Here is a 26,439-nt window from a genome sequence, read left to right as displayed (position 1 = left end):
GTCTGTGGTTTTTTTTTTTTTTCTTGTAGGGTCTTTGCCTGGCTTGGGTATCAGGATAATGCTGGCCTCATAGCATGAGCCAAGAGGTGTTCCTTCCTTTTCAATTTTTTGGAAAAGTTTGAGAAAGATTGTTGTGACTTCTTTAAATGTTTGATACAATTTACCAGTGAATCCATGAGGTCTGGGGCTTTTCTTTGTTGAGAGATTTTTGATTCCTGATTCTATCTCCTTACTAGTTATACATCTATTCGGATTTCTTATTTCTTTATGATTTAGTCTTGGTAGGTTTTGTGTTTCTAGGAATTTGTCTATTTCATCCAGGTTATCCACTTTGTTGACATATACTTGTTCACAATATTCTCTTATAATCTTTTCATTTCTGTAGAATCAGTACTAATGTCCCCATTTTCATTTCTGATTTCAGTAATCTGAGTCTCCTTTTTTTTCTTAGTCCCTCTATCTAAAGGTTTGTCCATTTTATTAATCTTTTCAAAGACCTAATTTTTAGTTTCATTGATTTTTCTCTATTATTTTTCTACTGTCTATTTCATTTATCTCTATTCTAATCTTTATTCTTATTTTCTTCCTTCTGCTAGCCTTGGGTTTAGTTTGCTCTTTACGTTGTAAAGTTAAGTTATTGATTTGAAATATTTTTTGTGTTTTAAAGTGAGCATTTAGAGTTACAAATTTCTTCCTTAGCAATGCGTTCGCTGTGTCCTACAAGTTTTGGTATGTTGTATTTTCATTTTCATTCATTTTTAGTATTTTCTAATTTCTCTTGTGATTTCTTTTTTGATCCATTGATTAAGAGTGTGTTATTTATTTTTATTTTCCATAATTTGGTGAATTTTCTAGTTTTACTTCTGTTATTGATTTATAATTTCATACTGGGGTAGTCAGAGAAGATACTTTCTATGACATTTATTTTTTGAATCTACTGAGACTTAATTTACGATCTACCATATTGTCTCTCCTAGATAATGTCCCATGTGCGCTTGGGAAGAATACGTACGCTGTTGTTGGGTAGAATGTTTTATATATGTCTATTATAAAATTCATTAACATACAAAATCCCTGCTTCTCTAACAGAGCCATACTCACCCCTTTTGGTTGTTGATGTCACAAAATTACATCTTTATAAATGGTGTGCCCCAAAACATACACTAATATGTTTAATGCATTAGCCTCTTAAATTACATAGAAAGCAAAATATGGAGCTACAAACCAAAGTTACAATACTATTAGCTTTTAGACTAATAACTGTTTTCTTTAGTGTATAGTCTCTTGAATCATGTGGAAAACAAAGAGTACAGTTAAAAAAACATCATAACAGGCCGGGAATGGTGGCTCACGCCTGTAATCCCAGCACTCTGGGAGGCCGAGGTGGATATATCAGCTGAGGTCAGGAGTTCAAGACCAGCTTGACCAACATGGTGAAACTCTGTCTCTACTAAAAATACAAAAATTAGCCGGGCATGGTGGCAGGCACCTATAATCCCAGCTACTGAGGAGGCTGAGGCAGGAGAATCACTTGAACCCAGGAGGCAGAGGTTGCAGTGAGCCAAGATCGCACCATTGCATTTCAGCCTGGGCGACAGAGCAAGACTCCATCTCAAACAACAACAACAAAAAACATTGTTGTAATAATATTAGTTTTTATCATTGATCTTATATTTATCTTTATTGAGATGTTTATTTCTTATCCAGCTTTGAGTTATTATCTAGTGTCCTTTCTTTTTACCCTGTAGGACCCCCTTGAGCATTTCTTGCAGGGCAGTTCTAGTGGTAATGAACTTCCTTAAGTTTTGTTTATCTGGAAATGCCTTAATTTCTCCCTCACTTTTGAAAGGCAGTTTTGCCAGATAAAGGATTCTTGATTGACAGTTTTTTTCTTTTAGCACTTTGAAAATATCTGCCCACTGCCTTCTGGCCTCCAAAGTTTATGATGAGAAATCTGCTGATAATCTTATTGAGGATTCTTTGTATGTGACAGATTTCATTTTAATCAGTATAAACAGCTCTATAGCCCTCATATCCCACCCAAACCAATACCATGCCACTGAGTTCATGTAATGGCCTTTAAATCCCTTACCCACATCTCGATTTCATTTAAGCAATAATAGAACTTATGTTTCATTCTCTATCTCAACCCTATTTCTCACCTCCATCAGGAACCACACTTAGGGAATGCAGCAAGCAGAGAATGACTGGCCTGTGAAGAGAGTTGAAGGCCTCTCACATAGAGGAGCGGCAATTCCAACATAAATGTAAAAGAATCTCCACAAAGAGAAACTTTATTGTTTCCCAACACTAACCTTGATTTCTCTGGGCTAGTCTCATCAAAGTCTTGGCCTACAGCGCAAGGCACTGACCCTTTGAATCCTGGAGGTCCTCATAGCAGGAAGGAATAGGACTGCCTTAGGACCCATTACAAAAACTTCCAGGAGGGCTCCAGGCCAGGAACGAAGCAATTTCCCACCTCCCCTGCTTGGCTAGCTCCCTGCTCCACTTGGAGCTCTCTAAGTACTTGTTCTATTTCCTGGTCTGATAACCCTGACCCTTGGCTTCCCCAAACCTCAGTTATCAGAGAGAGATAGGCAGTTTAGCATTGTCTTTTTTAGTGCTTCAGAAAAAAACCAAAAAAACAAAACACAACACAACAAAAAACAGTTCTTAGACCGTGGAAAGGGCTTTAGGTTAAATAGGCCAGATGTCAAGACTTAGCTTTACTGTTCGCTAGCTATAAGAAATCAACCTATTAATTCACTTTGCTGAGCCTCAGGTACCTCAACAGTTAAATGCGGAGAATACCTATTTTCTAAAGCTACACATTGTATAACATATATCCATTCCCTCCTCCTTTTACTTTCAGGTAATGCACAGCCAGCAAGTGTCCCAGGACTTCAGTTTCATTGGCAACTTGCCTCACTGTACATCAATACCATCTTCTCCTGTCCCCAAAGAAAGCATCAAATAAAAATACACACAAAGGACAACCTCAATATGCAAGAATACATATTGTATGATTCTATCTATATGGTGTTCAAGAAAAAGCAAAACTGAACTGTGGAGACGGAAATCAGAAAGTAGTTGCCTCATGGGGGGAAGAGGTGATATTTCAACTGACTGGAAACGCATGTAAGATAACTTCCTGTAATAATGAAAATGTTCCATAATTGTTTGGGGTGGTGATTACCTAAGAATATATACTAGTTAAAATTATCTGCATTTTTTTTTTGTTATTTTATTTCATATTTTTTTGAGATGAGGTTTCACTCTGTTGCCCAGGCTGGAGTGCGGTGGCACAATCACAGCTCACTGAAACCTCAAACTCCGGGGCTTAAGTAATCCTCCTGCTGTAGCCTCACAAGTATCTGGGGCTGTAAGCATATGCCACCATGCCTGGCTTATTATCTGCAAATTATGTCTGAATTTTTAAAAACCTTTGTTAGATACAGTTCACAAGCACGTTAATATGATGGGAAAATGTGCTTTTGACATAAATCTTCTCTACAGACTTCAAGGCGTGACATAAAGAAAAAAATAAGACATGCCTACCTATGATTTCTGTCTTCGGTTCCTACTAGCCAAATTACTGCTCAAGTTATATAAGCTCTCTGGGTCTCATATTAATCAACTATAAAATGAGGAATATTTAGTATCCACCTCACATACTGCATGCCCAATAAAAGATAATCTGTGTTAAGTGGCAGAAACATAGTAAGCATTCAATATATGTTAATCCCCTTTCCTTCCTCTTCCACATATAAACAGCAAATGAATGTCAATACTGCAATACTTAAATTATTTTCCCAAAATGTTGCCCAAGGTATCCAGAAAAAGAAAGAAGGAAGAAAAGGAAAAATATCCCAACAAATCAACATTAGAATTTACCTTGAGGAAAGAAGTATGGCTATATATGAGGATTTGTCTGCAAGGATATTCATGACATTATTTATAATAGTCAAAAACTGGAAAACTGAACAGGAACTAATTATGTAGAAACATGAAAATCAATTTTATTATAGATGAATAAAAATGTGTATAATCTAGAAAGAAATACATATAAGTGCTATTATAGAAAAGCATTCCTGGGTTTTACCAAACCATACATTAGTCAAAATTAGGACAAAGGTTTTTTTCAACATAGTACTGGAAGTCCTAGACAGAGCAATTAGGCAAGAAAAAAGAAATAACAGATATTCTAATAGGTAAGGACTAAGCAAAATTGTCTCTATTTGCTGACAATATAATCTTAGCAAAAACCCTAAAGAGCCCATGTAAAAACTATTAGATGAAATAAATTCAGATACAAAATCAACATACAAAAATCAGTAGCATATCTATAATACTAATAACAAACTATACAGAAAGGAATGATGGTCACTAGAGTCAGGGTAGGGTGGAGGTGGGGTGGGGAGGAAATGGGGAATTTTGGGGGAAAGGATACAGTTTCAGACAGAGGATTAAGTTTGAGATCTTCTGCACAGCACAGTGACTACAGTCAACGATAATGTATATTTCAAAATACCTGAGTAAAATGTCAAATATCTCACCATAAAAACATAGGTAAACAAGGTGATGGGTATGTTAATTAGCCTGATCTAATCATTCCACATTGCATACACATATGAAAACATCATATGTTACTCCATAAATGTATACAATTAGAGTTTGTCAATTAAAATAGTATTAATAAAATTATAAAATGGACAAAAAAGAAAGAAAATGATAAAGGTAGTATATCCACTCATTCTTCAATTACAAATAGTGAGAAAAAAACAGAAAAAATTGAAGCTAATTTACCCTATGTCTGTATTAAAATAAGCATGAATTTACTCCCCCTCACAAAAATTTTAATGCAATAATCCACATCCATAAAGTAGAAAAAAACAGGTACAGGATTAGAACATGTTAAATTGGAATCACAACACGATTTTGCTATATTGAAAATTCCCCATGATTAGAAAAGTAAGAAGCTAAGACTATGACCACTAAAATATGTTTGAAAAAATCTAAGATAAAAGTTAAATCATAGTATCTGAATTCATACTAGGAAAAAATAAATACATATATTTTTAGACTTTTTTTCCTTTTCTGAAAAATGCTCAAATGCATCTCTATGCATTTTGGGTCCTTTTATTCTTTCTTAAGGAAGGCCCCTGAAAGACTTCTCTTTTTTTTTTTTTAGAGACAGGGTCTTGCTCTGTCACCCAGGCTAGAGTACAGTGGTGTGATCATGGTTCACTGCAGCTTCAACCTCTCCAGGCTTAAGGGATCCTCCCACCTCAGCCTCCCGAGTAGCTACAGGTACATACTACGAAGCCCAGCTAAATTTTTTTGTATTTTTTTGTAGAAAAAGGGTTTTGCAATGTTGCGCAGGCTGGTCTCAAACCCCTGGGCTCAAGTAATTTTCCTGCCTTGGCCTCCCAAAATGCTGGGATTACAGGTAGGAGCCACTGCGCCCAGCTGGCTGAAAGATTTCTAAGCAAATGTTCTTAAAATTCCAATGATTTTGATTTGGCATCCAACAGGGCAAATCACAACTGAAAGTTTTATCAGAATCAACTGTCTACATACTCAGGTTATTTTTACCAAAATTATATTCTTTGGAATCTATAATACTACTGTTACTACCAATAGATTATTCTAAATATCACCTCTTTCCCTATACATTTACAGATACTCAAATACAGAAGTATTATCTAAACATTAGCAAAAATGTTTTTCATCCTGAGAGAGAATGAGACTCCTAATCTGGGGGTGGTGGGGGTGGTAAGAATAAAGAAATTGAAGTGAAATTGAAGTAAAATTGTAACTGCTTCTGCTTTGCTTTTTCTTGCCTTTCTTTTAGAATACATGAGTTAGCAAGATTTGCCATACTTAATTCATCTAAGTCAACTAAAATCAGCATTATCTTGATGACTTTATAACTCTTTATGATGTACAAGTAACAGCTCTTCCAAACAATCTTTGAACAGTCATTTTGTCTAATGTCAGTTTCCTTAAAACAAGTGGGTGGGGAGATTTATCCATCCATCCATCCATCCATCCATCCATCCATCCATCCATCCAGAGTTAGACATAGCTTATGATAGTATAATCCTATCCCCTACAGCTGTGTTGAGAATTAAATGAGCTAATACATGTGAAGTGCTTAGGATAGTTTCAGACACACAGCAAGCCCTCAGTAAATATTAATTATTGTTATTTTACCACACACCACTTTGACCTGCTCTACGTGCCTTGGGAAGTGAAGGAGAATAAAAGAGCAAACAGAAAAGCCACTTCCTTTCATGTGCACATAGAGTAAGTCTGTCTCTTATTGGAGGAGAGGCCTAGACCCATTTGGGTACCTTATATAAAACAACTCCTACTGGTGCCAAGCATGAAAGGATGATCAGGATTTTCTCAAGATCCAAAAAGCCAACCTGGTGAGCCAGTTGTTACTAATCCTTAGCAGATATGAAGGAGATTACTGGGGTTAAAGTATAGATTTAAAGGGGAAATCCCACTCACAACAGAAAGACAAGCAGATCAGTTAGAAAATGGAGGCACAGGACAGAAGATTAACAGGATCAGACTGACCAAGGAAGCCGATTCTAAGACAATTAAGAAAGAGATGACACAGCCAAGTTATCAGCAGCAATACCAAGAGGATAGAAAAGCAGACTGACAGCTTGAAGAAGCCCCCTGTCTGGCTTATCAGGAAGGAAGGGAGCTTCACACTCCTTTCTGACTTGGTGTGTAAACTTATTCAGCATAGCCCTAGAGGACTTCTAAGGTCCCTTTTTGCTCTGACAGTGTGAGATTCTAAAGAATTCTAAAGAATTCAATTCAGCAGCAATGTCTAAATGAGGAGTGTTGGATGTGAATGTTTTGTGTACATTTTTTTTTAATATGAAAGAAAACAATAGAATTTCCTTCAAGTGTAAGATGGAATATACTACCAATATAAATGATTTACATTCTCCTTGAGATTTTAGGAACAGGTTTCAGAAATCTTTCCTAGTGAAGAAAGATCTTAAAAATCACAATTGCAGTAAACAAGAGATATGCACTATCTTCAGTGGTCACAATATACCGAGATCTGTTCAATCTCATCAGTGGCCTTTGCCAAGGTGCTAAGTGTAGAAGAGGAAGAACTAGCTCAATGGAAAAGTTCAGCAGTGTGAACAGCACAACTATTGACTGTCAGGGGACTGTGCAAACAGATTCACAAGAGCCCCTACCCTTTCTAGGGATGTAAAACTCTGCTATCCCTCCATTCACTTGGCTATCATTCCATTCAGTTTTGTTTGCTTGTTTGTTTATTTGGAGACAGAGTTTCACTCTGTCACCCAGGCTGGAGTGCAGTGGCATGATCTCAGAGTATCACTTTATACTGAAGACAGCAAATTGTCTTCAACTACAATTAAACCAAAAAAGTCTTTTTTATTTAATCTTTTGGATGATACAATGGCTTTGAGTCTCCCATACATTCTGGAGGGATAACTTTATTCCACCAAATAGAGCACCATCTCATGAAACATTGCAAAGAAAACGTTATCCATCCTCTCTATATTGTTCATACCATCTGAAGGTATACAGTAAATGCTTGTTAAATGAATGAACAAATGAGTATAGGATTTATTCCAGCTACCACAAGTCAGAGAATACACTGAGATACCCAAAGTACTAAGTAATACAGTGTTTTATTTAGTTTCTGCAAAGTGACTATATATGTAACCCACACATCAGATTTTTGTAACTGAGTCACAGTAATACTCAGTTTATGACTGTACAAACAAATCTGACATTAGAATACCAGAATTCCATATATCATGAAGAATATTTGACTAGAAAAAAATACTTTTTTCATATGTTACGTATGTTTAACAAAATTTTCCTGTGCATATTCAAGGAAATAATTTATACCATATGATCAAGGATTCATATCAAACACAAACTGAAATAAAAAAATATGAATATCCTACCTGAACATCTTTGTATTTGTCACGTAAGTCCAAGAGTCGGTGATAAGCTTTAATGGCTTCTGAAAATTCCCCAACGTCAGTGCTGGTGAGGATGTAGTTTTCCCAAATTTGCCAGTGTTCATAGTTACACTTTAGAGCTTCTTGTAAAGTTCTAAAAGCTTTTACTCTATTGAAGGTCAAATTTTAAAGAGAGCAATAATGAACTCTTTTTTTATTAGAATAAAGCATAGCTAAATGTATAAAATGCTAATGTGGACCGTCAGTCCTTATTCATTCGTATTAACAAACAGAGACCCAAACAATACAAAACCACCTCAAACTTCCCTACAAAATTCAGTGACAGACCCTATAGTATATGTAGCATACATACAGAGATACTCCTTTCCTAATCTATTCACTGGTAACAAGGACATTATTTCAAAACGGGGCATCAATCCCAGTATCACCTCAGGAGAAGGCACACTCAGGTTCCAAATCTGGAGTCAGTGTGGCCAAGCAAGTACAATTGCAAAACTGTAAGACAAAAGGTGCAGACAAAAGGTGCAGACCGTAGTGGAGGGACCAGAGGCAAGGAGGTCAAAACAGAACAACACATTCCTCATGAATCTGCAATTAAAATGCTGCTAACCAAAATTCCACACCCTGTGAGAAAAAAAACCCTCAGTCAACAAAACTAACCAACAGGACATACATTTACTAAAGATAAAATTTTAAGGGGGCCAGGCATGGTGGCTCACATCTATAATCCCAGGACTTTTTGAGTGGCCGAGGTGGGTGGATCACCTGAGGTCAGGAGTTCGAGACCAGCCTGGCCAATACAGGGTAACCCCATCTCTACTAAACAAACAAACAAACAAACAAACAAAAATTAGCTGGGTGTGGTGGCACGTGTCTGTAATCCCAGCTAGTCAGGAGGCTGAGGCATGAGAATCACTTGAACCTGGGAGGCCAAGGTTGCAGTGAACCAAGATCATGCCCCTGCATTCCAGCCTGGGCAACAGAGCAAGACTCCATGTTTTTAAAAAAAAAAAAAAAAACCTGATCTTAAGGGGGAGAGGGAGGAGTGAAAAAAAGTTTTTCTTAATTGTTTAAGGAACAATCTATCAAGTCTTTAAATAAATTTGTTTAGAATACTGAGACAAAGAAATATTTACATTGAAAAGGAGCAGAAAATTGTGAAACAAAAACAGGGAGAAATGAAATATGAACAAGGAGATGTGAATAAAAACTAACTGGAAATTTTAGTATTGAAAGAGGCATTAGCTGCTGCTTCTCCGAGAAAACACCAAATGGCGGATGACGCCGGTGCAGCGGGGGGGGCTCGGAGGCCCTGGTGGCTCTGGGATCGGGAACCGCGGTGGCTTCCGCGGAGGTTTCGGCAGTGGCATCCGGGGCCGGGGTCGGGATCGGGGCCAAGGCCGCGGAGCTCGCGGAGGCAAGGCCGAGGATAAGGAGTGGATGCCCGTCACCAAGCTGGGCCGCTTGGTCAAGGACATGAAGATCAAGTTCCTGGAGGAGATCTACCTCTTCTCTCTGCCCATTAAGGAATCTGAGATCATTGACTTTTTCTTGGGGGCCTCTCTCAAAGACGAGGTTTTGAAGATTATGCCAGTGCAGAAGCAGACCCGTGCTGGCCAGCGCACCAGATTCAAGGTGTTTGTTGCTATTGGGGACTACAATGGCCACGTCAGCCTGGGTGTTAAGTGCTCCAAGGAGGTGGCCACCACCATCCGTGGGGCCATCATTCTGGCCAAACTCTCCATTGTCCCGGTGCGCAGAGGCTACTGGGGGAACAAGATCGGCAAGCCCCACACGGTCCCTTGCAAGGTGACAGGCCGCTGCAGCTCTGTGCTGGTGCGCCTCATCCCTGCACCCAGGGGCACTGGTATCGTCACAGCGCCTGTGCCCAAGAAGCTGCTCATGATGGCTAGTATTGATGACTGCTACACCTCAGCCCGGGGCTGCACTGCCACCCTGGGCAACTTAGTCAAGGCCACCTTTGATGCCATCTCTGAGACCTATAGCTACCTGACCCCTCTGGAAGGAGACTGTGTTTACCAAGTCTCCCTATCAGGAATTCACTGACCACCTTGTCAAGACCCACACCAGAGTCTCCGTGCAGCAGACCCAGGCTCCAGCTGTGGCTACAACATAGGGTTTTTATACAAGAAAAATAAAGTGAATTAAGCCTGTTAAAAAAAAAAAAGAAAAAGAAAGAAAGAGGCATTAAAACAACAACAGGCCGGGCACAGTGACTCACAACTGTAATCCAAGCACTTTGGGAGGTCAAGGAGGGTGGATCATGAGGTTAGGAGATCGAAACCATCCTGACCAACATGATGAAACCCTGTCTCTACTAAAAACACAAAAATTAGCTGGACATGGTGGCACATGCCTGTAGTCCCAGCTACTTGGGAGGCTGAGGCAGGAGAGTCCCTTGAACTTGGGAGGCGGAGGTTGCCATGAGCTGAGATCACGCCACTGTACTCCAGCCTGGGCAACAGAGCGAGACTCTGTCTCAAAAAACGTAAACAAAACCCTCAATAGCCAACAAAAACTAGAATGCACATAGTCAAGGAGAAACTGATGAACTGGAAGATAATAGTAAGGAGTTCACACAGAATTCAAATTATAAAATAAAAGCTGGAAAGAGACAGAGGAAAGAATGAGAGGTAAGACTCAAAACATACATCTGATAGAGATTCTACAGTAAACAAATGCAGAGCATGGCAGGATTCTTTATATCAAAAGATAAAAGCTGATAATTTTCCAGAAATGAACAAATTTCAAAAAATTTTTTGATCATAAATTCTATGATCAAAAGTATATTTCACATACTGAGCATTATAAGTAAAGATAAACATCTAGAAATATTGTGTGAAATTTAGGAAAGATATTCCTAAAATCTACAAAGAAGTGACGACAGATACTTATTTCATTAGCAGTAAGATGACAGAAGACAACAGAATATTACTTTTAAAGTGCTGAGTGAAAATAACTGCCAGCCAAAATTTTATAATCAGCTAAACTTACCACTCAAGAGTAAATGCAAAATGAAACAGTTTTAGATATACAAAGTTAAGAGCATTTACCATCTATTGACTCTAAGAGAACTATCTAAGGGATTCCTTTTTGCAAAAATACAAGGGAACTCAAAAAGAAAGAAAGGAAACATGTCTTCAATTTCAGTCATAAATTGTTTCCATGGAATACTTTTTTTTCCTTTCTCTACTCTACCATATCACCACCTCCATCTAATAACAACTGCCTCCAATAGTGTTAGACCAAGACTCCCCAGCTCTCCCATCCACAGGGGTTGGGGGTGAAGGATTTATCCTATTGGAAAATAACAAGTAAAAATCCACACCATGAGGATTATCCTTTTTCCTGTATGTCCTCCCTTATGATCCCCCAATCATAATTTCCTAGCCTCAAAATTGTTCCATGAATTCTTTTTTCCTTTTTGGTAAATATAGCTTCTTTGTAAGGTGCTTCATTTCAGGATTCGCTTATCAAAACCCCTCTATAGTAGAGATATTGCACCATTAAAATTACATCCGAAGATGAGACATTTTTCCGTGGGACTGGTAGGAACATGATATCGAGGGGAATCAGATGAAACAGCAAAGAGAGCACTTTAGTGAAGAATCTTGTGACCACAAAAGGATAAAAGAAATAGTTTAATGGGTCGTTTTAAGGCATGAATAGGATCTTCTGAGAGAAGCATTAATAATTGCCTCAGAAGTAACAATCCCATTAGCTTTGTCTGGAGCCTTAGCAAAGAAAGAAAAGAGTAAACAGGAAATAATAAAAAAATGATTTATCTCAGACCTTACAACTCCACCTTTGCACAAAAACCTATTTGTGGAGCTGCAAGAGGTAAGAAAGTTGAGCAACAATATGCAAGAACCCCTAAGAGAGAAAGCAGAATTCCTAACGTGATTGGGCTGGAAGACAAGGCATCAAGAGCTTCACTACGTACAAACTTATCCGAGTTGCCAGAAAAACTCACTGAGATCACTCTACAACTATGACAGGGACTTCCGAGCCTGTTGCTTTAAACCAAAAAGGTCTCCAGAGAGTTTTAGCACTCAGTTGCAATCAAGAACATAATATTATCTTCTGAAGAGAATGGCAGAACAGATAGTACTTTATTTACGTCATCCAAGAGCAGAGGCAGCATTTCATGATCTCTACATAATATGGATTTAATGATGTCTTCAGAAATTATCTTGTGATCCCACCAAGAAAAATTAAATTAAGTTTGAAAGTAAAGCCAAATAAAAATGAAAATATATCCATCTTTTAATTAATTTATTAGAGTTTTGGCAACAGCAGTCCTTGTCTCTTCCCTTTCCTTTGCTTTTCATAGCCAGTCAATAAGCCCAGTTAGTGGGTTGCCTCCTTTATAAAGAGTTTGGCATCTGCCCCTCCTTTTTCCACTCTAGTTATCTCATGCCTGAATTGTTACAACAGCTGTGTCCTAACTGGTTTCTCAGCCTCCAGTTTCCTCTAGTCTGCCTCACATACTGCCACCAGATAAATCTTCCCCAAAAGCTTCTTTCTTCATGAAATTACCACACTGAAATCTCTGGCTTCCTATACTCAACAGGACAGTCTCAACTCATTGGTCAAATAATCAGAAGATGCTGCAATTTTACTTCAACCTACCTTTCTAACCTTATCTCTCACCATATATTTCACATTACTCTATAGCTGGACTATTTTGCTTCCTATCTCCTAAAATACTACATTCATTCCTGTCATTCTGCATTTGGTCCCATCATTTCCCTTGCCTAAGAGGCATCCCTCTGTCCCTTCTATACATCCTTCAAATTTCTGCTTGAGTCCAACATCTTCTCAGAAGCATTTCTGATCCAGGATGACACAGTTTCTCTCTTCTTTGATCCTCATGAGACTAAATGAGTGGCCGGCACATAATAACTGTGCTACAAATATCATGTATGATTATTTTAGCCTTCTTTGTATTCTCACTTGCTATTTGCCACAAATAGCTTATACACTAATCAATTTTTTTAAATAAGATGGCATAGTATTTTATTTTTTAAACCTACATTCCCTGAGAGCATTGGTTCATATTTATTTACATTTCTCAATAATGTCTAGTACAAAGCAAGCAATGAATAAAAATAACTGTCGACTGAGTTGACCAACTAAATATATGTTTGCTTTTATCATGTAATAAAATGTAGAATGTAAAACTTCAGTACTACATAAAGATTTCAAGTAACATTTCTTATTTTATTACATATGAAATGTTTTCAAGAAATACACTGTATATTTAGAATTCAACTTAATTTAGTTTGAATCAAGCTATTCTACTTAAGTTATTCTATTTCATATACATGAGTGAGAAAGGTAAAACAAAGAGAAACATTGAAACAATGTTCAGTTGTAGAAAATCTCACACATTTATTTGGGAAGCAAAGTTCTTCATATTTGTCTGATGTACTTACTTTTGTTTTAATCGGATATAGGAAGTTGATAAATTGTTCCAAGCTTCAGCATTCTGAAATAATAGAGGACTCAGTTAATTAACTATTCTCATTTAGGTAAAATTATTGCTGAAACCAAAAGTACAACACACTTTCCTAGTCCAATATACGCTCTTTAAAATCACAATTTTTAATAAGGTGTGTTTAAAGGTATACAGCAAAATTAAATCAAGCTGAACTTTTATAATTTAGAAAAAGGTTAAAACAATCAACCAAGCAATATAACTATGATTGTACCAATCAGCAATTCAGTTAAGATTTTATTTTCAAATTTAGACTTACAAAATAGCTAATTTACAACATGCTTTATATAGTACATAGATTTATTACAAAAAAGACAATGCAGTATACTGTTTTTTCCTATCTTAAAAGTTTTTGCCATTATATCATCATCCTTCTTCACCGGATAGGTGGGTTAAAAAAGAATCTGTTCTCCAGTGTTACTACTAAGTATTTCATCCATCAAACATATTTCTCTACCTATTCCTCTACCCAATAACAAAAATAAAGCAAAAATGAATTTTTTTAAATCAGCTTTCAGATTGAATTTATATAAATGTTGGTTCAAACAAGAATGATATAAATTATATATTTCGCTTTGTTCCACTTTTCATCTAATATAGTATATATCGTTCTCAAGTCCCATACATATGATTCAAAAATTAAGTGGCAGTGGACCTCCACTTCCAGACATGGCAAAATTAGTAACTTTTTGAACTCTGGCAAAGAACAACTACCAGAAAGCTGTGAGCTGAATGGAGATTTTGGAGGTCACACTGTGCTAGAAGTTATTCAAGTTCCAAACGAGCCAAAGTGGAGAGTTCTTATTGATTGCCCATGGCATTAAATTCAATCCCAGAGAGGTTATACCTTAAGAAAAGGTTATTAGAGGGCTGGGTGCAGTGGTTCACATCTGTAATCCCAGCACTTTGGAAGGCCAAGACGGGAGGATCCCTTGAGGCCAGGAGTTCGAGACTAGCCTCGTCAAGAGAGCAAGGCTCCATCTCTATTTTTTTTTTTAAAGGGTTATGAGAAAATAAGGAGAACTCCAGACCCACTTTAACAAGCTTAAAAACAAGCTGATTTATGAGTAATTTAACTGAATGCCAAAATAAAACTCAATCCTCCTTAAGAGAACAGAATAAAACCAAGAAGCACAACAACATAGCATCCACAATGCGTAGAATACAATTTAAAAAAAATGGTGGACATGGGAAAAAGCAGGAAAATTTCCTTCATAACCAAAGGAAAAAAATCAGTTAATAGAAACTGTACCAGAAATGAAAGAGACGTTGAAATAAGCATAGGATTTGAAAGCAGTTGTTACAAACATGTTCAAAGATGTAAAGGAAAACATGAACATAATGAGGGAATGTTTGGGGGAATGTTAGTAGAGACATTAAAGCTGTTAAAATATCCAAATGAAAGCAGCCTGACTGCTGGAACTGCTTGTTGTAACCTGAAACCAGTTTTATCTGCAGCTTCTGAGATAATTTGCTGAAACTCTGGGACTAATTTTGCCCTCTGCCATCCCTCATCAATGGAAGCTTGCCAGCTCCCCACACCCTTACTGTAAGTGCCAATGAATTTCTCTAAGAGAAATATGTAACACTTCTCCTTTTTATAAAACTTCTAACCTTCTCTTTGTTCTTCAGACATATCAAAGACTACCTGGCATGCATATATGCTCTAAATTGCGATTCTTTCTTTCTTTCTTCTCAAATAAAACACTAAATTTAGATCTTTTATACAGAAAATCTTAAGGAGTCCAAAAAAAAAAAAAAAAAAAAAACCAAAACCCTACTAGAAGTAATAAATGAGCTCAGCAAGGTTGCAGGATATAATTAATATATAAACATCAATTGTGTTTCTATATACATGAAGAATTTAGCTATTAACTTATTTCCAGATTTATAAATCCTATACCTTGAGGTATGACCTTCCCTCAAATGTATACTTTCCTCTAACACAAAAGGAATTGCTGTTCTGAACAGAGCGAGACTCCATCTCAAACAAACAAAATTGGAATACAGTACAATTCCAATGACTTAGAGAGTAAAAAGCCATGTAAGGACAGAAGATCAAACAAACTTACATCGGGTTCTAGAGTCACACAGCGCTGAAATGCCTTTGCTGAACCTTGATAGTCTTCCAAGGCCAAATAAGCACAGCCGAGAGAAAACCACACCCCGAGCTGCAAAGACCAAAAAGTCAAAGTCATTCAAACACAGAAACATTTACAGAATATAATCTGAAAATTAAGATACTATCAACAAACACACTCCTAGAAAGAATGCAGAGCTATATAATAAATATTTGCCTTACATTTAGTTTAAAGGTAGAATATTTAGCAATGGACGTAAATTTTTCCGTATAATTTTCAACACTAACACTGAAAACATGCAATATTATTGCATATGTTTTGCAGAAAAAGTCCATACTTTGTGCTAACTGAACTCCTTACTGGGTGTGTTGGCCCTCTTTATCTGTGGGTTCCACAACTGTGGGTTCAATCAGTTGCAGAACAAAAATATTGGAGAAAAAAAAAAACCGGATGGTTGCATCTCTACTGAATATGTACAAACATTTTTTTCTTGTCATTATTCCCTAACAATACAAATTACACAGTGTTTGCACTGTGTTAGGTACCATAAGTAATCAAGAGATGACTGAAAGTTTACAGGAGGATGTACGTAAGTCATACGCAAATACTACAGTATTTTATACAACGGACTTGAGCATCATGGATTTTGGTATCGGTGTTGGGGGTGGGGCCTGGGAGCAATCCCCCATGCATTCTGAGGGACCACCATACACAACGTATCAGCAGATTCACAACTGATGAATGTACTACAAACTCAAAAAAAGAAATTTCCTTTTTCATCTTCAAACTAGACCACAAGAGCTTCTGCAGTTTGGCCAGGAGCCAAACTGCCCTAGCATATAGCTGCTTTAGGCATGCCTGAAAATAATTTAGAAAAAGGAGATTCAGAATCTGGATTATCAAATAGTTACTCAAAATGTAAAGTATACCTAAGCCAATTAGATTTGTAAACACTGAGATTTAGAAAACAGATAAAATAGGAGGTAGCTATACAGATTACAAAAAAAAAAAAAAAAATCTGTACATTATAAGGTTTCCTTAAAATTTGATAGCCTCTGTCAAAAGGGAGATAAAACTAACAAAAATTCGGCTGGGTGTGGTGACTCACGCCTGTAATCCCAGCACTTTGGGAGGCCAAAGTGAGTGGATCACTTGAGGTCAGGAGTTCAAAACCAGCCTGACCAACATGGTGAAGCCCCCGTCTCAACTAAAAATACAAAAATTAGCCGGACGTGGTGGCGGGCACCTGTAATCCCAGCTACTGGGGAGGCTGAGGTAGGAGAATCACTTGAACCTAGGAGGTGGAGGCTGCAGTGAGCTGAGATTGCGCTACTGCATACCAGGCTGGGTGACAGAGCGAGACTCCATCTCAAACAAAACAAAACAAAACAAAAACAAAAAACAAAAAACTAACAAAAATTCAACAGAATTAGACACAAATGCAGCTATTATGAGTTGTTTTCCTTCCAGACAGTCAGCAAAGCCAACTTTATAAGCAGATTGAAGTCTCCTTTCTTACTGACTTCCAGAAAGTCACTGAGTCAGCTGTCAGATTTGCCTGAACAGTTTAGGGTAGGAAAGAAAACAAGGTGCTCTGTTATCTATCCACAGCCTTCCACAGAGGCAGAGCAGGAGGCTGCCTCTACATCACTCCTCCTTCAGCCATTCCCACAAAACCTGTTCCATATGGCTAGCAGAGGCCTGAAAGTCCTTTAAGCAGATAAAGATTTTTAGCCAGTAATTAGAGACAAAGCTTAGAAAGCAAGCAGACTTGGGCCATTTAACACTTTGCCATGAATTCACAAGAGGCTATAAATAACTGTTATCAGGAGCCTTTATGGAGAACAGATTTTGTTAGAGGGACAGGGACAGGTAACCACTGAAAAGAGGATGGATATATGTCTAGTGGGAGCGGGGAGAAGCAGAGGTACTAGGTTGAAACTAAAAGTTAGAAGTTCACTTTTCTGAATCATGGGACTTTCAACAACCTAAAAATGAGCTCACCACTTTGCTTTCATCTGTTTTTTTTTTTTATAGAATTACATGAAAAGAGCTTCAATGCATCAAACCACACTTGCTGAACATGATACATTCTGAGAGAAACTAAAGTCTGATGCTAACATATAAAACAAGCTCTCTAAACTCCAACCAAGTAAAAAGTTTCAAAATCTGTGTACTGGCCGGGCGCAGTGGCTCACGCCTATAATCCCGGCACTTTGGAAAGCCAAGGCAGGCAGATCATGAGGTCAGGAGATCGAGACCATCCTGGCCAACATGGTGAAACCCTGTCTCTACTAAAAATACAAAAAAAATTAGCCAGGCGTGGTAGCACACGCTTGTAGTCCCAGCTACTCAGGAGGCTGAGGCAGAATTTCTTGAACCCAGGAGGCGGAAGTTGCAGTGAGCCAAGATCATGCCACTGCACTCCAGTCTGGGTGACAAAGCAAGACTCTACCTCAAAAACAAAAAAAAAATCTGTGTATTATATTTCATCAATGTTAAAGTACACTCTTTCCCCCACCATTTAACATTTCTGAAATACAGATGCATCTGAAAAACCAATAGTTTGTCAGTTTTATTGGCAACATTTTTGTTTTTCCATATAAAGTGGTACTTAAAGGTACTTCTTACAACTGATGGCATCTTAGATACAAAGAATTATGGTACCAAGTACACTTGGAATCAGGGATTCTTATTTTGAGATGAAATCAAGAACAATGAGAACAGACTTCAAGGTCCTCAAAATGCATGTGCTCTGCTTGTTTTCTGCACCAGCAAAGAACAAACACTATTTCCCATGTGTTGTTATAAAAACCACACGTGTGGCCAGGCGCAGTGGCTCATGCCTGTAATCGCAGCACTGTGGGAGGCCGAGACGGGCAGACCACGAGGTCAGGAGATCGAGACCATCCTGGCTAACACAGTGAAACCCCATCTCTACTAAAAATACAAAAAAATTAGCCAGGCGTGGTGGCGGGAGCCTGTAGTCACAGCAAATCGGGAGGATGAGGCAGGAGAATGGCGTGAACCTGGGAGGCGGAGCTTGCAGTGAGCTGAGATGGTGCCACTGCACTCCAGCCTGGACTATAGAGTGAGACTCCGTCTCAAAAACAAACAAACAAACAAAAACACATGTAAATTCAAAATCTAAATAAAAACTTCATTTCTCAATCCGTCTAAGAAGATTTACAAAGGTTGCAAATGTCCAAAATTAGCAATTATTCTTCTAGCTCTAAAACAGATTGATGATGAGGTTATCTTTTATTTTTAATTTTTAAAACTACTGAATGTTTTGTAACCAGTGTCTTTAAAACCAAAACAAATTTAATGAAAATCAGACAGACGACTTAATTTAACATAAAGTATTATGGTTCTCTTTTCGTTTTACTCTTGGTTATTTTTGCAGTGCTTTAATACTCTGCATTTGAAGGAAAAATCCTAGGATCATTAACTGCTAGGTTTTATCTACTGATAACATGAAGGGAGATGAGTTTTGTACATGGTAGTGTTCTTTGAAATCATCCAATGGCTTTTCTTTTTTGAGGTCTTCAGAATGTGGGTGACTACAGATAATATTTGGTGCCTCTTTTACTTTTTTCTTTTTAAACTATTACTTAAACTGCTATTACCAATAGCGACAGCTATCTCAGTTCAGAATAGTCATACTCTTAAGAACGTAAAAGAAAAACAAAATCAAAAGAAGCTTCAAAAAAAAGCTTTTTTTTTTTGTTTTTCAAAAGAAGAAAAACAAAATCAAAAGAAGCTTCAAAAAAACCTCTCGCGATTCCTTAGAACAGAGTTGTATATGTTTGGGTACAAAAATACCTACCTTCTAGTCCAGTGCCATCAGATAAAAATACCATGCTAGTAGCCTCATTATATTTTCTACATTTCAAAAAGTCAAAGGAAGGTGGTCCAGGCCTGTAATCCCTGCACTTTGGGAGGCTGAGGTGGGCAGATCACTTGAGGTCAGGCGTTCAAGACCAGCCTGGCCAAAATGGTAAAACCCTGTCTCTACTAAAGATACAAAAAAATTAGCAAGCATGTGTCTGTAATCCCAGCTACTCAGGAGACTGAGGCGGGAGAATCACTTGAACCGGGAGGTGGAGGTTGCAGTGAGCCACAATCACGCCACTGCACTCTGGCCTGGGCTACAAAGTGAGACTCCATCTCAAAAAAAGAAAAAAAAAAGGGTAAAAGAAAAGGTGAAATTTATTTTCATAACATTTTATTTAACTCTACATATCTAGTATGCGATCACTTCAATATATTATTACTATACAAAGTTATTGAGATAGTTTATAACCACTTTTTCATACCAAATCTTTGAAATCTGATGTGAATTCAACACAGCATGGATCAATTTCAGCTAGTCACATTTCAACTGTTCATTGTCACACACGACTAGTGGCTACCATATTAACACAGTTACACTATTTCTCTAAAACACTGACATGGGCTCTGGAATACTGCATCCTTCCCTTCTTTCTCCAATAAAAAACTAGCTCCTTTGGCTGAGACCCTCCCTTGAGCTTCTTTCATATACTATAGTTACTCCTGTTCCTCTCTTTACAATAACGACCAAAATAATTAGCTCTTAATGAGCATCTGCTATGTGTGCCAAGCACTGAAACCATGAGCTTTCCACACATTACTCATGCGTTCCTCACACCCACCCTGCAAGGTGGTCAATCTTACTCTCCTAAGAGAGGCGACAAAGAGTCACAGTCAGTCATAGACAGAGGACAGGTTCGACACAGTCAGTGTGACTCCAAAGACCACATCCTCTCTGTCTCTGACAACACCATTCTGCCCATACACAAGCCATGATTTAAGGCAAAATCATTCTTGTCACCAATAAAGAGAGAGGGGGGAAATAGGGCAGTTAACATGTGCTGGGAAAACCCAGAAGATAATTCTTTAAGAACCAGGAGCAACTCTCTTCCCCCACAAAGGCTCTCTAGATTGGGCTAGTCAGGTGGACAAAAGAAGACATAGAAAAATGGGTGGCCACAGGACGGGGCAAGAATGGAGGGAGATAATCACCTGACAGAGAGGCCCTGGTTGAGCTTTCTGCAGACCTTATTTCCAGGGCAAATCCTGAAGGCAAGTTGGCCGTAGGCAGGCAATAACCTTTAAAAGCTGACTAGCGTTTATCTCTCAGGGAGCCAATATAGAAACACAAAAGCAGGCCAACTTTTTATTTTGAATGTGATAATACCTGTACTTAACCAATGGCCTTAAATTATTTTAAAAATAATTCACAAAGAATTCAAAAGCTTGAGAGCACGGTTTCTCTGAATTTCCCTCACAAAGCCCCCTAGAGTGTGATAGAGGAGAAAGATGACTGGGATTCAAGCGGCTCTGGGTAACTGTTAAACGACCCTGGCTATGTCACTTAACCTTGTGTCTCAGTTCCCCGAGTGTGAAATAAGCGGGAGTGGACTAGGCTAAAATTCCTGAGTTCTTCAGATGCCCCAGATTCTGAAAACCCAGAGGGGACTGGGTTTGAAGGTACACTATTGCCATCTAGTGGCACAATAAGGACACTGACAATAGAATGGAATACACAAGCACTTCATCTTACGAGAGGGTTATGTCCTGATAAATCCATCGTAAAATGAAAATATTGTTAAGTCAAAAATGCATTAAATTCACTTGATTTGCTGAACCTAATAGTTCACCTAGCATACCTTAAACATGCTCAGAACACTTACATTAGACTACAGATGGAGAAAACCATCTACCACAAAGCCTATTTTATTTTTTAAAAAGTGTGGAATATCTCATGGAATTTATTGACTACTATACTGAAAGTTATCAACAGAATAGATGTATGGGAACTCTAAGCATAGTTTCCACTGAAAGTGGATCATTTTTACACCATCATAAAGTCAAAAAGTTATTAAGTGGAACTATCATAAGTCAGGGATCGTCTGGTATTTAGAATTAGCAGGTTTGAAGAACTAGAAGGGAATCAGTTCAATTAGAGACCTTAGAAATCAATTCAAAAGAGATCTAGAGGAAAATGATGCTTACAAAGGAAAAAACTGGCTTAAAGCCACACAATAGTCCCTTAATCCAAGTGTGAAATATGTGTGCTGAAGACAGTGACTGTAATACTTATTAAACCTTAATAATTAAAATAAAAATTAAAGTTTGCTACCCTGAGGGTTAGCAAAGACTAAGCACCACTAGATAACTGGCATAGATAACTTTTATAATTAAAAAGTTAATTTTTACAAGGGTTATTTAAGGCATCTTAAATAGGTACCACTTATGAGCCTACTACTCAAGCTTCCTTACTCCTGAAAGTTTCTACATAATCAATAATCAGTATTCACACTTTTGGCTGGTTTTCCTCATAGGATCAACTGTTTTGAATTTTTCTGTCACATATAATAAAGGTTAATGTAGAATAATCTAATCCTAAAGCCACACCACACCCTCCACTCTTTGTGTACCCCTGCCTCATTTCTAAGACCCCAAACGCAGATGAGTTGTTGAATGTAGTATCGTTAAACAGGAAATGACCACAGTCAAATCCAAGAGTGACATCAACGGTGTCTGGTAGTAGCTTTTCCTAAAGTGATTCTTAATGTTCATTTTTTTCCTAATGTGTACCGCCAACTCTTTCATAACCAAGTTTCTCATTTACTAAATTCTAAGTTCTCCTTCCACGAGGAAATACAAATCTTAACCTGCCAGCTTCCTGGTCTCTCCAAAGGAATAATTTCTTCTATTTTATTGTCTTCCCTTAAACTAAAGGATCAACTAAATTTTATACATAATTTTTCTTTTACTCTAGGCTATTAATTATTGAATGCCCTTCTCTTAATTCTTGACCTAGATTTGGTTATCACTGGTTTTTATATTTGCCCAGTCTTTTCAAATAATTCACAATGCAAGGTAACATAGGTGTTTATATGTCATCTGCATGTGAGATTCTCCTGTTAGATATATCTCCCTAATTTTAGCCTACAGATAATGGGGCAGCAATGGTTTTTCTACAGTGCAACAGGCAGAAAAGTAAAGAACCACTATGTAACATCTATTATTGTGAACTTACTATGGGCTAGGAAATATGTTAGACACCTAACATATATCAGCTCTAATTTTCTTAGCAGCAAATCCAGGTAGAGATTGTAAACTCCACTATTTAAAAGCTCAGAAAGACGAAGAGATTTGCCTTTGTTATCTTCCTCGGGATTACCAGAATTCAGAATCAGGTCTATGGCAGCAAAGCTTTCGGCCTCCCCACTATGCATCAGTCACAGCTACAGCCTAGATGTTATCACAGTGCTCACATTTCTTGGCAGTTATGCAAGTTACACCTTAAGAGTTTCATTCTGCTTACCAATATGAGAAGGAAGGAATAAAAAGGGAAGAATGTCTGTTTTCTGTACATATTATTCACACATGTTCATCCCGTCCTCTCTCTTGGATTGTGAGTTCCAACCTCCTTGAGTCTTCCCACCACAAATAACATAAGTTCAAAACAGAAACTATATAAAGCCATTTCAAATAAAAATATTTTATCCTTTCCAAAGCGAAAATGAAAGAAAAAGTTAAATCAAGGAAGAGCAGCATGTACAAACCACCAAGATGATTAAAATGCCAGAGTACTGTATCGTAGAAGTCTGGTCTTACTAAGTATAACAATAGCACTTAGAAAGGTCAGCTCCGTTAAATCTGTGGTCTCAAAGAGAGTCACTCACTAACACGTGCTGGATGGTTCCAAAACATCAATCTTATAACCTCACTTTGCTTCTGATGAAAGCCCCGATGGTTCTTCATTAAAGGATGAAAAAAGTTCAAACCTGACAGCCTGGTATTCAGGGCTTTTTATAACTTGACCTCGACCAAACATACCATTACTTCCTAGCATGCTATGAAATCCTCCAGGGCAAAATTGTGAAGAGGTTAAGAGCAAGAGCTCTGGAATCAGAAAGCTCAGGTTGAAATCCCAGCCCCATCCCTCATAAATTGTAAAATCTAGTACAAATTACTTAACCCTCTATTTCTTCTTTTATGAAAGTAGGGTAAAAACAGTAAGTACCTCAGTGACTGCAGAGAATTAAAAATAAATGGAAAATGCTTCTAGAACAGTACCTGGCACTGAGTAAACACCCAGCATTAGTTGCTATTTTCACTATTGTAACTGAATAAAATATAAACCGTCAAAACTGATAGTTACCAAGAAACTGCTCTCTGCAGGGTTGGTTTTTACATCTGCTAGTTTCCTTCCTTGAAACACATTTTCCCAATTTTTTCCACCTATCCAAATCCCAACCATTCCTGGTAGTTCATACCAACATTCACTTCCATCAGGCTTTTTCTGACCATTCACATCCTTATTTACAAGGCCACCCAAACGCATCACCAGGCACCCAAAGCATGTTGCCTATTCACTCAACTCCTTAGTTACACACAATGCTATTCATGTCTCCTCTCTCCATTTAACCTATATAAATCCCTGGAGGGCAGGAGTCTGTGTCTTAACACAACTCTCCTGTATCCCCCTCAATACCTCAATGGTTTACAAAGAGTTCATACTTACCTAAGAGCTTAGAATATAGATGCTTAATGAATAGAAATAGCTATTATGTTAATGTTCTCATTTTCCAGTCTTATTTTTAATACTATTCCTTATTTCCAAAGCTAATACCTTCATCTCTTCTCCTCATTCCACTCTCCCCTAGAATGATATTCCCTATTTATCTCCCCTCTCTCCTTACAACATTCCATTTCTCCTTTATCCACTGGAATCTTTCATTTCTGCCTTCCTCCATGTAAAGGACTCCAGTATCTTGAAATGTTTTACCTGACTTTTCTGCCCCTTTGAATACAACACTCTACATTTGTCTCTCATCTCTCTGATATGCTCCTAAAATGAACAGTCTATAGATTATATCTCCGTTTCTTCATCTATCACTTGCCCTTTAATCTCCTGAATCTGTTTTTGAACATCATTAGTGAGCTCAAAATCCAATGACCTCTTCATAGCCCTCTGGACTTCATCATTACATGTGACATAACTCACTGACATTTGCTCTTGTTTTAGGTGCCATGAACCCCTTTCTGGGGTTTCCTTCTATCCCTCTGACCAAGACTCTGATATACTCTGAGTCCTATTTCACTGGTGCCATTTCTCCTATCTTCTTCCAACTGCAGGAGATGCCCAAAGCTCAAGACATTGCCTGTTACTCTCTTCCATCACAGTTTTCTGTGAAGAACTCACTTTCATGGCTTCAACTAACTTCCACAGAAAAGCCCCATCTGCATGGTCAGGCCTCACTGTTGGGCTTTATCTCCAATGGACTAGCAACCATTTCTGCTACAATACAGCACCATCTCCTCATATTCAACATCCAAAACCACATCACATTGCTGGCAAAAGATATTTTCCCTTCCTCCTAAATTCCCTATAGCTATCAATAGAGACATTTTTCCTTTTTAATCAGACAATTGAGAAAACTGGCCTCCTCTCTGATTCCAACATCTCCCTCAGTACTGCCAGCCCAATGTGCAAGTCCCAGAAAATTTCCTCTGTAATGAGGCTTCAGTCGTTCTATCTTTTCCATGCTCCCCACTCAAGCCACTGATAACTCACCCATGATAATTCATTCCTTACTTAAACTTCCCATAATACCACTTTTGTCATATCACTTTTTAATTCAAAACCACAAAGGCTCCCACATCCACAGGGTTAGATAATCCCGATACAGGGCATTTAAGGCCCTTTGGAAACTACTTCTGTCCATTATCATTTCCTGGCAGAAACTCTCTGTTCTCTGTTGATAGGTTGACATAGCACAATTCATACCACATCCATATCTGATATACAAGTACTTGATAATGCTTAGTTAGGCAACCACATAATATAACGTCCAAACTGCATCACTTCTGAAAGTGAACCAGAGCACTAAAGAAAATAATTTAAATTATATGGTTTAAAAAAATATTTATCAACCTACAAACTGTTGATCAATAAATTGGTTTTACTCCATCAGGAGACTTATAAAATGATTCTATTAAAAAATTATTTTCAAAAATAAAATTTATTGAAAAATAAAACTATATTAAAGTAAAAAACTTTAATCCTGATTATGTGAACATTAAAAAATAATAAAGGAGCATTAATCAAGCTGTACAATTATAATTTTGTACATTTCCATAATCTATTACAGAATTAAAATTAATTATTCTAAGTAGACATTCATGTGTTTTAATCAGTATTTTAGTCATATTTGATGCTAATACCATGTCACTGAAATTTTACTAATGAATATATTTTTTTCAATATGATCTTAGTGTTTTTTATTTTTTCCTAAGATTACCTGCTACTTCAAAGTTGTTCTTTATTGCTAATTGTCAGATTCATTGTTTATACATTTAAAATTGTTGAAAGTTTTATTGACTCTTTTCTGGGGGACATAATAATTTTAATTGAAAATATTATTTCTAAGTATACTGATGTAGCTGGTAAGCTCAGAGCAATTTCTGCCAAATAGAACATATTCTTAATTCTAGCCTTGTTAATATTAAAACTTAAAAATATTTACTTAGTATCTTTTGGCTTCCATTTAGGGTACTTTTCTTCAACAAATATTTTTAACAAGACAAAATGTATCAAATATGTTGTCTCTATTTACAATTCTTTGTAATGTTTCACTAGATTAAGATGCTGCTAAATTAAGGGCCCCTATTACATTCTGTTCTAGTAAAGGATATAAATTTATTTCATTAAAATCAGAAACTCAATTAAAAGTTTCTTACAAATTATTACTGATGTTTTAAGTGCAATGGTATTACAGTTTTTAAAAATTGCCTATTTCTTAGA

At 37.4% G+C, this 26,439-nt stretch overlaps 1 protein-coding gene across 1 annotated transcript in view; it reads right to left on the bottom strand.

Moving 5' to 3' along the window:
• TTC27 (tetratricopeptide repeat domain 27) overlaps window positions 1–26,439 on the bottom strand; it is a 188,279-nt gene that overhangs the window by 20,506 nt on the left and 141,334 nt on the right. The window contains exons 14-16 of the mRNA XM_010372404.2: window positions 15,588–15,686; window positions 13,454–13,506; window positions 7,977–8,142 (exon numbers count right to left, since the gene is read on the bottom strand). Of these exons, the coding sequence (XP_010370706.1) occupies window positions 7,977–8,142; window positions 13,454–13,506; window positions 15,588–15,686 (318 nt within the window). The remainder of the gene's footprint in view (window positions 1–7,976; window positions 8,143–13,453; window positions 13,507–15,587; window positions 15,687–26,439) is intronic.

This window comes from Rhinopithecus roxellana, chromosome 17 (genome assembly GCF_007565055.1).
Source record: "Rhinopithecus roxellana isolate Shanxi Qingling chromosome 17, ASM756505v1, whole genome shotgun sequence".
NCBI classification, from domain to species: domain Eukaryota; kingdom Metazoa; phylum Chordata; class Mammalia; order Primates; family Cercopithecidae; genus Rhinopithecus; species Rhinopithecus roxellana.
The sequence above is the reverse complement of the archived record's forward strand: the minus strand, read 5'-3'. Positions and strand labels throughout refer to the sequence as shown.